The 12,734-nt window shown below is 39.0% G+C and overlaps 1 protein-coding gene across 5 annotated transcripts in view; it reads right to left on the reverse strand.

The window, feature by feature from the left end:
• Positions 1-3,028: 3,028 nt before the first annotated feature.
• LUZP2 (leucine zipper protein 2) overlaps positions 3,029-12,734 on the reverse strand; it is a 411,554-nt gene continuing 401,848 nt past the window's right edge. For all 5 annotated transcript variants that reach the window (XM_019551884.1, XM_019551883.1, XM_019551879.1 and 2 more), the window contains 2 exons: positions 4,501-4,578; positions 3,029-3,424 (listed from right to left, as the gene is read on the reverse strand). In XM_019551884.1, the coding sequence (XP_019407429.1) occupies positions 3,323-3,424; positions 4,501-4,578 (180 nt within the window). In that variant the 3' untranslated portion in view covers positions 3,029-3,322. The remainder of the gene's footprint in view (positions 3,425-4,500; positions 4,579-12,734) is intronic.

Raw genomic sequence — 12,734 nt, forward strand, 5'->3', positions numbered from 1 at the left:
TTCCTGGTGTGGCAAAAAAACCAGGGCAGTCCCATGCTGCATGCTTCTGTCTAGAGCTGCCAGGTTGCTTGGGCAGGGTGAGGGGTGGTGAATGGAGTCCCCCTGACATGACAGCCCTCCCCCTTCTCCCCCAGATTCCTAGCTCAGGGCTTGGGGGTGGTTCAGGCCTGGTCCATTTAGCATAGGGGCTTCATTCATTCCATTTTTTATTGGAATGAAAGAATGGTGATTAGTCATGTGATTGTGTCTGGCCTTCTGTTAGTGGCAAAATATGTGAACAACCAGAATGTTTTGAACAAAGAGCAATCCATAGCAAAGTATTTTTCCTCTTCCATGTGTTAATCTTATTTTCCATATACTAATTCCCTCTCCTTTCATTGTTCAGAGTGAGCTATTACGTTTCTCTTTCAAATAAAAAGAATGCTTACATGCTTTATAACAACTGTGTTTCTTCAAGCAACAATCAGTATGGATCCTGTGAATCTATCAAACCAATTTGAATGCATTTATACAACCATCAAGACAATTTTTAACAATCTCAACTGTGTTCTATGAGTATTGTCATTATTATTGTTGCATAAACTACAAAATGCACATTATGTAATACAATACCTGTAGTAAGCTTGCAGTGCTAGCACTTAGAATAAGCATCCATGTAACTGCTAGCCAAGAGATATAAATAGTGCATATAAGCATTCAATTCAATCAATTAAAGTTCATCCACTTAATTGAAGACAGTTAAAATTCAACTGGGTGAAACCTGTACAAGCATGCAAAAAGTTGTCTAGGGCTAAGTACAGACAATCAAAAAGCCCAAAGCTGAATTAATTCAGTCTTTGCAGGTTAGTTTAAGCTGCACAGATTAAACGGAGAAACTACTATTCTGAGAAACTGGATATTCACTTTTGCTTCAGAAAATGCAGCCACATACCTGCACTGGCTCAGGCCAGAAGCCAGGGGGTGCTAGTAGCCAGCATGGGCTGTGTGTTCACTTCTTATTCCAGCTGCCCCTGAGGTATCTGGGATTTGTGGTCCAGAATTATACCAGGAGGACTCTGAAAAGTTGTTTATCACTTCCTCTTCCTGCTTCCAGGTTCCTCTGGGATTTGTAGTCCATAGTCACAGCCAGTAGAAAATTATTGGCAGGGCAGGGCAGGGCAGGGAGGCTTCGTACTCAGTGCAAGTTTAGCTCCCCTGCCTGGCCCCAGATCTCAGCTGGGGTTTGTCTGGGGGTAGGCAGTCCCTGCCTCCTCCACCCAAACCCTTCTCTGCTGGAAAAGACAGCACAGCCCAGTGCAGGGCTGGAAAGCGTGCTGGGATGCTGGGGAACTGTGATTTAACTTGAACCAGGAAGGGGTCTGGGACAGAATTTCATAAAAGTTTGACCCAAATTAGTTAGGTCTGATACTACATTCAACCAGGTTTATCTTAAACCGGTTTCAGCCATTCATCCATGTGCACTGGACTTCTGTTCTGTTACAGGTTTAAACTAGTTTCTGATGACTTCAGCTGGTTTATGTATAACTTCTGTCCCTAGCCTAGACAACCTGCAACACCAAAAGCACCCAGTCAGGGGAGCCAGAGTATGAATTCCATGTGCTCTGCAGGCCCCTCTGCCTGCTTGAATATTGGTGACAGCACCAACTGGATGGTGCCCCATGGAGCTCCCCTCCACCAACCAACTTTCCTTAACCGTTGTCAGGCATCAGAGAGCAGATCAAGAGAAGATCTTCTGTCATTTTAAAACTGGGTTCTAGCTACATGGAAGGGACAGGAGGAGCTGTGCCCCTACCACCGTAAGCAGTACTGGCTTCAGTTGGGGGCTTTGCACATGGTTCTGCTGGGGCTCTGCTTTTAGGAAGACCCGTCACCATGTCCAAGGCTTAGGTCTCTCAAGCTCTGCAGAAGACAGCTTTAACTTTCTGCAGCAGTGGAAGCCAGTGACCACAGCCCATGCACGGTGCTACATGCATATGGCTTTCAAGTGCTTCATGGTGGGAACTTTTCCCCCATGAGGCACTAAAGACCCCCACACCTGCAACCTCTATGCATGGGGCTGCAGATGCTGGCTTTCAAGTGCTGCATGGGACTGGTGCCCTCCATGCAGCACTTCAAGCTAGTGCCCATACCCCATGCACAGGGCTGCAAGGAAAAACCTCATCCCCACAGCACTTCAAAGCCTGTACTTGCATCCACTCATGGGGCTGCAGCGTGACGCTCTCAAGTACCTTGGGTGAAGGAATGTCCCTGCCCTCATGGCACTTCAAGCTAGTATGTGTAGCCCCACGCTTTGGGCTATAGGTGCAGGGCACTGAAGTGCTGTGAGTGGAGAAAACTACCTTCCTGTGGCATTTCATGCTGGGTCAGTGTCTGTGTGGGGCTGGGGTCTCAGGGAGATCAGGGGCCTCAAAGAATGCCATAAGAGGGTGGCAGAGCTGACAGCTACACGCTACAGCCCCTGAGCTATGGAAAGGGGCTTTCCTGACCCCTCCATTGTGAGAAGGAGGGTCTTGCTGTGATACAGGTCTGCAGCAGTAGAGTTACTGACTGTCTGCCCATGGGGGAAGAGAGAGCAGGGGGAGAAAGAACAAGGCAGGCTGGGATTCTAGAGCAGCAGCTCCAATTGTTTGGGGATGCATGCAAAGCATTCAATCAGACTTGAACCCCAATCAGTTAGCACTTTAACCTCATCCAATGTGGTGGAAATTTCCACCACGCTGGCCTTTTTTAGAGTGCTTGAAGTGCTTTGACTGCTTGTACGCAGAGCATTTCAACTGGTAGAAGTGTAATTCCAACTGCTGGAATATAACATTTGTACATACCCTAAATGAAAGATGTGGAAAAATAGTATGTGTCAAACCCTAGCATGCTATTTTCACAGTCACTCTGGCAAGTCGCACTTCACTTCTACTAGGATTTTGTTGTTGTTGTTGTTAACCAGCTTATAGCCTTAGCTTGACTTCAAACCACCAACAAACAGCAAAGACAGCTGTGAATCAAACTAAGAAAATGAACTTCCAAACGGTAGTTTCTTTACAAAACAAACTAATTTATAATAAGCAAGTTACTGATCAAAGCAGAATAAAGTTTCAAAAAACTGGACTGTATTACAAAGCATTTCTTTGAACATCCGTTTTGGATTATTGCTGAAAGATACTAATTGATCTATTTCTGAAACCTCCTAGACTAATTTACAAACATTCATAAAATAGTGAAAAAAGTTGCATGCTTTAGAAACCTGGTACATTTTCATGCCTCCAGACTAAAAAGAATATGAAGACAATAGCAAATGAAGATTATTTTTAACATAGCTTCGATATTTTTACAGTGCCTTTTCTTTTGTATTAACCGAGTCTTCAGACTTCTCATTTCTCTCAGCTGATTTTTTAGTTTCAGGATTAGTCCAAGGAGGGTTGCGCAACTTCTGTCAACCAATGCAAAGGAAAAACATAGGATCAGTGTCAACGTCGTATTTTATGTTATTATATTGAAACACAAGGATTCATCAAAGACATTTAAAATGCAACAGGAATATAAGAACTGCCATTTACTGGGTTAGACCATAAATTCATCTTGCCTAGTATCCTGTGTCACACAACGGCAGAGAGCGGATGCTGAACGGGAGTAAGTACGACCAGGGGTTTTGTCTACCATTCATCTCTCACTTACAGCCTCCAGCATTTAAAGTCTAGGACATTTTGATTCAGAGACTGCATCTCTAACTCTCATGATCAACAGCTACTGATTTTTTAATCTATGCACTCATTTTAGAAATAATTGGCATATAGTGTGTGCACCATTTTGGTAAATATATCAATGTGTGTGTGTGTGTGTGTGTATGTGTGTACCATCTCATACAGCACTTATACGTGCATATAATAAATTCATATAATACCTATATTTCCTTATATAATTAAGTTATAACTGCAGCATCTTCCTGAAAATATCATGTTTTTTTTTTAGAATCACTTATGTAAAATTAACTGTGTACATTTTACTGTAGAAAGCCTTCGAACACTATAATAGCTGTCAATTGTCCTCTAAATAAATGGTTCTAAAGCCTGGTTTCTACTAGAGAATGTCTATGTCACTGGATATCCTAATGTAAAAAGGTTTGATTCTGGGGATTCTTTATAAAAGCCATTTTTCTTTTACTGGACAAAGGGATGAAGGCATCTGATGCTACAATCTGCTGATGACTTTTCTTGGTATAATCTGGTTAGCTGGCACAATACACTGAATTGCAATTATACCAAGGGGATTGAAAATTATTTTCTCCTTACCCATAAAACCCAGTTTGTACTGGACAAAGTGCTCTATTGTTTAAGTGCTAAAATACATCCAACTGAAATCACATGAAGCAGAAGTCTTTGTTGACTTCAAAAAAGATTTTTGCTGACAAATCACTGGCTCAGACTGTAAATATTATTCATGTATTTTTATACTTTGTTGAGAAACACCACTATAAAAGATACCATGATTACTCAAATGAAGAAATACCTGAAAGCTAGGATCTGTTTCTGCCATCTTCAGGTGAGATGTTGAATTATTACGGGTCCCCAAACACTTCTTGCCATCCTGCAGATATAATGATTGAAACCAAATCCTGTTATTGTTTTTCCCTCCAAAAAACTTATAGTATTTTATTTTATGCAGAACTTACTTATAAAACATGAAAAGATCTCCAAAACGTATTTCATAAGGCCCTGTACTGCTATCAAACATGTATAAGCTACAGTTGGCATAAAATAATACAGCATTAATAAGCAAAAATTGATATGTAATATAGTAGCTTTAATATTTAAATCTCTTTCAAACATTAACAAGTTTATTTTTCACCAGCTGGTAAGCAAGCAGGAAAGTATTTGATCAGATAAGTAAGTGGTTATAATCCCCATAGTACATATTCCTCTTCCTTTACCTAAACCCTTTACTTGGGCCATGTCTATGTCAAAGAGTAGACAGTGGAGAGGCCAGATGGTTCTCAAAATTCAGAAGACTGACTTACATTGCCAGTAATAAATTGCTTTCCTTGGAAAAATTTGCACTAACAAACTTAATTTGAATAATAAGAAAAGTATACTGTATGTGTTATGGGTGAACTATAGTATAGTGCATGAATCATAACTTATTGAACTGTTGGTGTGTCTATGCATGCACTTCAATAATGCACATTAGCCTACTTTCATGAACATTAAACCATCACAGAAAAACTGTGCTCTTTAGCCAGTGTGCATTAAAATAAGCTAATACACATTTTTCTAGTACATCACAATAGAGGTACTAGATTTAATACACATTACCTAAAGTGCATTAGTGAATGTAGACATGCCCTCTGAGCCAATGAAATATCATAGTATGGGAGTAACTGAGTATTGTGCAAATGTAGAAAGAACTCTTTGCACTAGGATGAACTTTATTCTGTAAAAAACATAGTTAAATTTAAAGACTACATGAGCTTTTGTCAGATGGTTTAAAATATGTCCCTGGTAGAAACTTTTAATGGAATTTTAAAGTTTTTGATCAGTATACTTGGGATAAAAAGAAGATTTTTTTACATCACCAATATTGTGACTACACTTTCAGACCCAAGAATAATGCGGCTTTTTTTATTCGGCTCAAAGCTTAAGTAAAAATAATGCTTATTTCAGATTTTAGGACAAGCATTTAAAAAAACACTTAAGTCAACTGTGTATTGGCTTAAACACAACAAAAATAAAACACATTATATTGCTGAGGTGTGTCAAGCCATGTACTTGTGTGAGATTTGCCTAGAGCAATAGTAATGCAAATTTGTATTTTGTGGAGAAACACTAATATATTATGTATTATTCCTTTTGCAGAGTTTGCTAACTTATTTTGTGATATACCTGTGCCATATTATATTGTCTTAAAAATAACTGAAACATGCAATAAACAATACTGGGAAGATAAATTCTATGCCATGCATTAACAGGAAGCAGAAGGACAAGAAAAAACAATTTGCTTTAAATGGGGATGGTCAAGATGTTTTCATGTCACATAGGCATCTTCAGAAAATGGAAATTCAGCTTAAGACAGAATAGAAAAGAAAAACCTCTGCTACGATAAAACAGGAAGATTAAAATGAGGAAGGTACATAGAGAACATAAACAAATACCCAAAGATAGAATATATTAATAGAAAGAAATTCTACAAATATCCCTTAAAGATTACATTAAACTGGAACTAAACTTCAGTACATATTGGAAATTTGAAGGTAAAGCCATTATATGAAGAGTGTAAATTTTCTTTAAAATAAGCATTAAGTTGAACTGAAAATAAAACGATACTTAACATTAAAAAGTCAATGAATCAGAATAGATTAAAATATGGGGAAACAGAGTTAAAGCATCCTAATTATTAATTTGTACGTTATAGTGAGTGACACCATGAAATAAATATAGTGTTATTATGATTAGTGGATAATATTATGTGCAGTCACATCTTCAATTAAACCAATTATTTTAAAGGCACATTCAATTTTTCCCTCATGCTGTTCATCCAGTGTTTATCATTTTCCCCTAGGACAGCTTGGATTTATTTTCACAGTAAGTAATGGAGGTAGTAGTCATTTTGAAAGAGGGTATTTCTTCATGAACTTCTCTGCACAAGAAGAGTTATAAAAAGTGAAAGAAAGTAAAGACATTTAATCCTAAAATACATTTTTTTTTCAAATTTGGTCAAAACCTCAAATGACAGTTAATTTTAAATATATTGAACATTTGTGTTATATTTTCACAATCAAGACCATTTTGGAAAAATGTGATCAGACACTAAATGCTTTTTTTTAATTAATTTGAACTCATTATGTAATTGACTAGATTACTAGCAAATTCTCAGAAAAAATCTATTTTTCATGCAACAGAGAAACGGTGCAATTTTGGGAAGAATATGTTGTATACTTTATACATAATAAAGTAGTTGCTTTAAGTGCAGCAATCAACTGAACCTTAACTATGGAATGGGAAACTGAGCTTCTATAACATCAGAAGCAAGAAGCCTAAAAGAGAATCAGTAAATCTGTTGGACGGCCACCAGGAAAAGAGGGCCATTAAGGAGGATAAGGTAACATTTCAGAAAAGCTACTGATCTCTTTGCATTAGTCTTTATCCAAGCATGTCATGAAAGTAACTACTACTTCAAAGTAATAAGAATGAGTCACTGTCACTGAGTGATGTCCAAATAGCATAAATAACACTGATAGAGTAGATAAAAGTCACCAGAATGAGTTGGTGTATATTCACAAATGGTGACAGAACATAAAAATGAAGTAGCTAGGGTAGTGATGATCAACCAGGTTACCATGGACCTTTGAAATCTTTCCAAGGGTATTATGGGGTGCCACACAATGTCACATGTTAGATATGAAACATAACTTGGAAGATAAACCTGGAATTGTCAAATAGAAATCCATAGTGTTAAAAACATTTTGACCTGTTGTGATCTTTTGGAGTTCTCTGGAGCAGAAACATTCCTCTAGTATTTAACTGCAGTCAAAAATGGATGAAAACTAAGAGCTGGCTATTTCCAAGAGGCACCTTGAGTCTAATGAGAGACTCCTTGAATCTCATAAGGTTCAGAACCACTGAGCTAGGCTCTCAACAAAGTATGGACTTCATTAAAATCTTCACTTACTGTATGAGAGGACAAAAATTATCCTGTATTGCTCTGAAAAAGGAATAGAGATTGATACTAGAATATCAGAACAGAGTAACAGCTCGATAATGGGAATTGTAGTACATGGAAAATGTGTTTGAAACAATAATTAAAGAGGAGAGTTAAAAAACCCCACTCATTAGGTCCCGGAATATAAGAACATACTACCGGTGTCCAACCTATCACATGACTGATATAAGGAAAGGCTATAAAACAGTAGCATACCATGGGTCTCCAACACCCGAGAGCCAATGCTTGCATTTGTGTGCCCCCTTCCCCACCAGGACGATCTGAGCGGGGGCCCCTGTCCCATCCCGTGGCACGTCCACAGGGAAATTAACAATACGGCAAACTGGATGCAAGGGGAGGGGTGGTGACCATAATTTCTGGCCCAAACAGCTAAAGATATTTGCAACCCACCGGGTGGGGGCGGGTGAGGGCACCGGGCAAACTACACACCAAATGTGGAAGGTGCCACAGAACTCTGCCCAGCTCTGAAGGGCCTGGCTGGCACCCCCCATGCTGGTGCCTGGAGTCCATGGCCCCCATCCTCTCCCCTGTTGGTACACCACTGCTATAAAAATACAAGAGAAGCTGTTGAGAAGAGGGGTGGGGTGTTTGTCAAGTGTGTAAACAGACTTGAACTGATTGCATTGTCAATTCATTTTATATTTATTTCCCCTACTGGTAAATTTGCTAAAAAAATTACAAAAACATCTAGGTGAACATATATGATAAGAGAAAATTGCCACTCAGATGCTTACAGCAGCTGTATCCCTTTTACAATTTCCTTATAACAGAACTTCACCCCCTGTGATGACACTACATTAACACTGTAGACAGATTTATGCATGTTCATTTTGCTGCTGCATACCTGAATGCAGTGGTTTTCAAACGTTTTTGCCTGCATACACCACTACCTGCAAAATATTGCTGCTCACATCTCTTATACATGATACAACTCTGCATGTATACAAATGGCAATGCATGGCAACACCACTTCTCACTACACATTGACCAATCAGAAGATCCACCACTATTATTAAGGCATGTACCTTCTGGCAAAGTACTGTCTGTACTCTGAGTTGTAATCTTGCTCTCGTAAAGCAGGTTTATGTATCTGCAGTACGGACCTAAAGATATTGCTGAATTTACACACTTAATCCTACAACACAACAATTTCACTTTCAATAACCAACACTTCCTCTGCACCATGAGCACAACTATGGGCACCAAAATGGCTCCACAATATGCCAACCTTTTTATGGGCCACCTGGAAGAAGAATTCTTCAAGAACTGCACCATCAAATCCATGCTATACCTAAGTTATATAGATTAAATCTTCATCATTTGGACTGAAAACCTGCAATCTCTGACTGATTTCCATCACAACTTCAATAATCATCCCTCCATCACACTATCTCTTGAATACTCCAGCACTAACATTTCCTTTTTTAGACACTACGATCAATATCCAGAATGGTAAAATACAAATCACCATATACAAGAACCCTATGGACCAACATACATATCTGTACAGAACCAGCAATCACCCTAAACACATCAAGAAAGCGCTAATATACAGCCAAGGCCTTGAATACCACTGAATTTGCACTGAGAACACCTGTGATTGTCACCTCACAAATCTCAAAAGGGCTTTCATTTAACAAGGACACGTCTCCAGCAAGACAAACCACATTTTTAAAAGAGCCACCTGGATACCATGTGAAGAATTGCTGTAGTACAAAAAGAAATCCCCACAAATCACACACCACTAGTTATGACATACCATCCCTCCCTGGAACCTATACAGAAAATCCGCAAACAATTGAAACCCATACTAGAAGACAACCCAATTTTTAAAAAGACCATCCCAGAACCACCCATCCTAGCCTCTAAACAAGCACCAAACCTTGCCTGTATCATCACCAGAAGCAAACTTCTTATGGCCCCAAACACATTGAATAGACAAGAAATGTAAAACCTATCAACATAGTTTCACCTACACCTCACAACAGACCCATCACCATACCTGCACCTACAGAAATGTAATATATCAAATCCAGTGCACTAAATGCCTTGATAGAAAATATTTAGGAGAAACCAAACAGTGTACAAGAATGAATGCATACCTAAAATTGATCATGGACAAGAATACCCAATTACCTGTGGGTAGAAGCATCTCACAAAACATTCTCTCTCCAGTCTTTCAGTTTTAATCCTTGAAGGGAATTTACAGAACACCTTTCATAGACAAGTCTATGAACATCATAAATCTACTGGATACAAAAAACCATGGACTCAGTATAGACATTGGGTTTATGGCACATTATAACCTGCCTGCTATCTGATAATCCCAGGTAACCTTTCTATATTTTACCAGCTACATTCTATCACCAGGTCAACAGTCCCCCTTCCCTCTCCGCATCTATCTGTCTCACACCTATTGTCTCCCAGGGCCTCTGATCCTCACTGCCAGACATTTGAATTTTCACAGACCTTCCTTTTACATATTGGCTTCTATTCCACCCAGGAGAACACAAAACAACAGCAGACTCTCCCTATGTCTGAAGAAGGATGTTTGCACCTGAGACCTTTCAAAAAACAATCTTTTCCAACTATTTAGTTAGTCTAATAAAAGATATCACATTTACACAAAGAACCTTGTCTGCCTAGGTCCTTAGACAAACATGGCTACAAACAATACACAGTTCTCTTCATTTCTGAACAAGACAATCGTATTTGTCTTTCTACACTGATATGCAGACCACAATGTTCACCAGTCCTGGGGAAGAATCATTTAAGCTCTGCAAGTGCTTTTCCTCCTTTTTCAGCACTTCCAGAAAACTCTAAACTGTTACTTTCCCATTGCATCTTTATTCTGAGGCCTTTTGCTGCCATGATCCCATCTATTAGACTTTCAGGAAAGCTCTGGGAAATATCAGATTGCCTTGTTTGCTCCTGAGTATCATCTTCAACCTACAGTTTAGCATCTCATTGACTGAGTGCCAATATTGCATCTTTGTTAATGTGTTTCAACCAGGCTAGCAGTTTCATGCTCATATTGTACGGCAACATCACAACCCATGGCCTATTGTGCCACATTAGGTGCATCTACATGTGCCTATTAATGGGCTGCAATAAGCTTTGGATCAGGACAGTACTTTACTTTGCTCCACAGCAGAACAGTAGTTTTAAATATGCATAAAATACTGGCAAATACTAGTAAAAATTAGTTTACCCCAGCCTAATAGGGGTGCACATGTAGGTGTTGAGATGTTTACTGCACACTAATTAGTCTACTGTGTAGTAATCATCTCATGTAGATGTGCCCATTGAGTAGAATAATTTGCTGTAATGAAACTATTGAAGATTTTCCTGTCCACCTCCCAATACTTATTTTCAGTCTGCCTCAGGATCCTCAGATTAGTATACTTGTATGTTTTGAATCTGCCAAGGAGAAACATGAAAAGGACTTTGATGATATGGGTAATAAATTAAATTATTTTGCAGTACAGATTCTGTAGGTCGTGCAGTTTCTGCAATTCTGTAGGTCATCTTTCTCTAGTATTGTTAGAAGATCACCTCTTCCAATCCTTCAATGTAAAGCTTTTTTTTTTAATCTTGCCAAATATTTTTGCATAATACAGACAACTATACAATCACACAATTTCATCCTAGTAAAGGTAAAATCCATTCCTGAGCACTTGTTTTTCTTCAGTCCCTTAATGGCTCCATTGTTCTCTTCTAAGAAAATATCAACTCTTCCGCAGTTCTACTCAGGGCTATAATTTCCAGGTTTTTAACACCTTTTTTGTTTGTCCTTAATAGTGTCCATCTTTTCTGACAACACAAAATTGATCTCATTTTGATGGTGTGGAATCTAGCCAGGTATTTTACTTGATTATCTTTACAGAGTCCCTTTCTCAATTTAGACTCTCCGAGGAACTTCTCAACACTGGTGCAGAATGCCACTACCCAGCTTCTGTGAGCAGGGAGCAGCAGCACAGAGTTTCCCCCACTGCTGCAAAGGTTGGGGAGTAAAGCAAGATTGTGCTTGTTCCAGTCACTCTCTCAGCTCCAGATGTACTTAGTTATATGGTGCTGTGCTGCCTGGCTTCTGTGACCAGACAGGGCTTCCCATTGGGGGGGATGCTGGCACCCCTCTCACGGTGCACAGGGCGGTCCCCCTTTGCCCTGCCCTGGCTACACTACTGAAAACAGGTGAACACCTCTAAGACAATTCACCTAACACAATCCGGGACAAAGACTGAGAATTAAAGAATTTGACTTTGATAAACTGGAAAAAATTGTCTGAAATCACAGTAATCAAGTGTAATTCACTAAGGAAACATGAAAACTCCAGCACTTAAGATGGAATAATCTGTATAAATTGAAATAGGAGAACAACTGACAAACTATGTTACTGCAGAGATTGACCTTGGATTATAGTAGATGGCAGCCTAAACACAAGACAAAAATGTATTCTTGTTTCATATAAACAAACAACATGAAACAAAGTGGAAACACACAAAAAGAAGCATTTAGAGCTACTTAGATCCAACAGCACCCTTCCTAGATGCCATCGGTGTTGGGCGACCGATCCAAATTTATTTGTTTCTGTGCTGTTACATTATGACCATCAAGAAACCCTGCGAGAAAACTAAAACAGCAGCAATGAAACAAACTTCCCAAACTTCCCCACTGTAACTTAAAATGGCTGGAAATCATAAAGAAAAAAACCAAAAAAGCATATACAAATATTCTTTTTGTAAGAATTAATGAGTTAGATGCTTAGAGAAACATTGCATGTAGCTTCTCTCTTGAGGCCCAAATCCAATAGAGCCCCAATCAAAGACTGAGGGACCAACTTCAATCCTTCCTCAGCAGTGAGGTGCTTTTCCAGATTTCCATAAGCCAACTAGCTCTGTTCAGATTCAAGGAAAAAGAAGAACTCCAAGAGTAGCTAAGGCACTGCTCAAATGTGTCTATATCATAGAAAGAGATGTTCATTAATTTCTTTGAGTTTGGAATCTATTTCTAGTCAACAAGAGAAA

Source organism: Crocodylus porosus, unplaced genomic scaffold, assembly GCF_001723895.1.
Source record: "Crocodylus porosus isolate Cpor-Errol unplaced genomic scaffold, CroPor_comp1, whole genome shotgun sequence".
NCBI classification, from domain to species: domain Eukaryota; kingdom Metazoa; phylum Chordata; order Crocodylia; family Crocodylidae; genus Crocodylus; species Crocodylus porosus.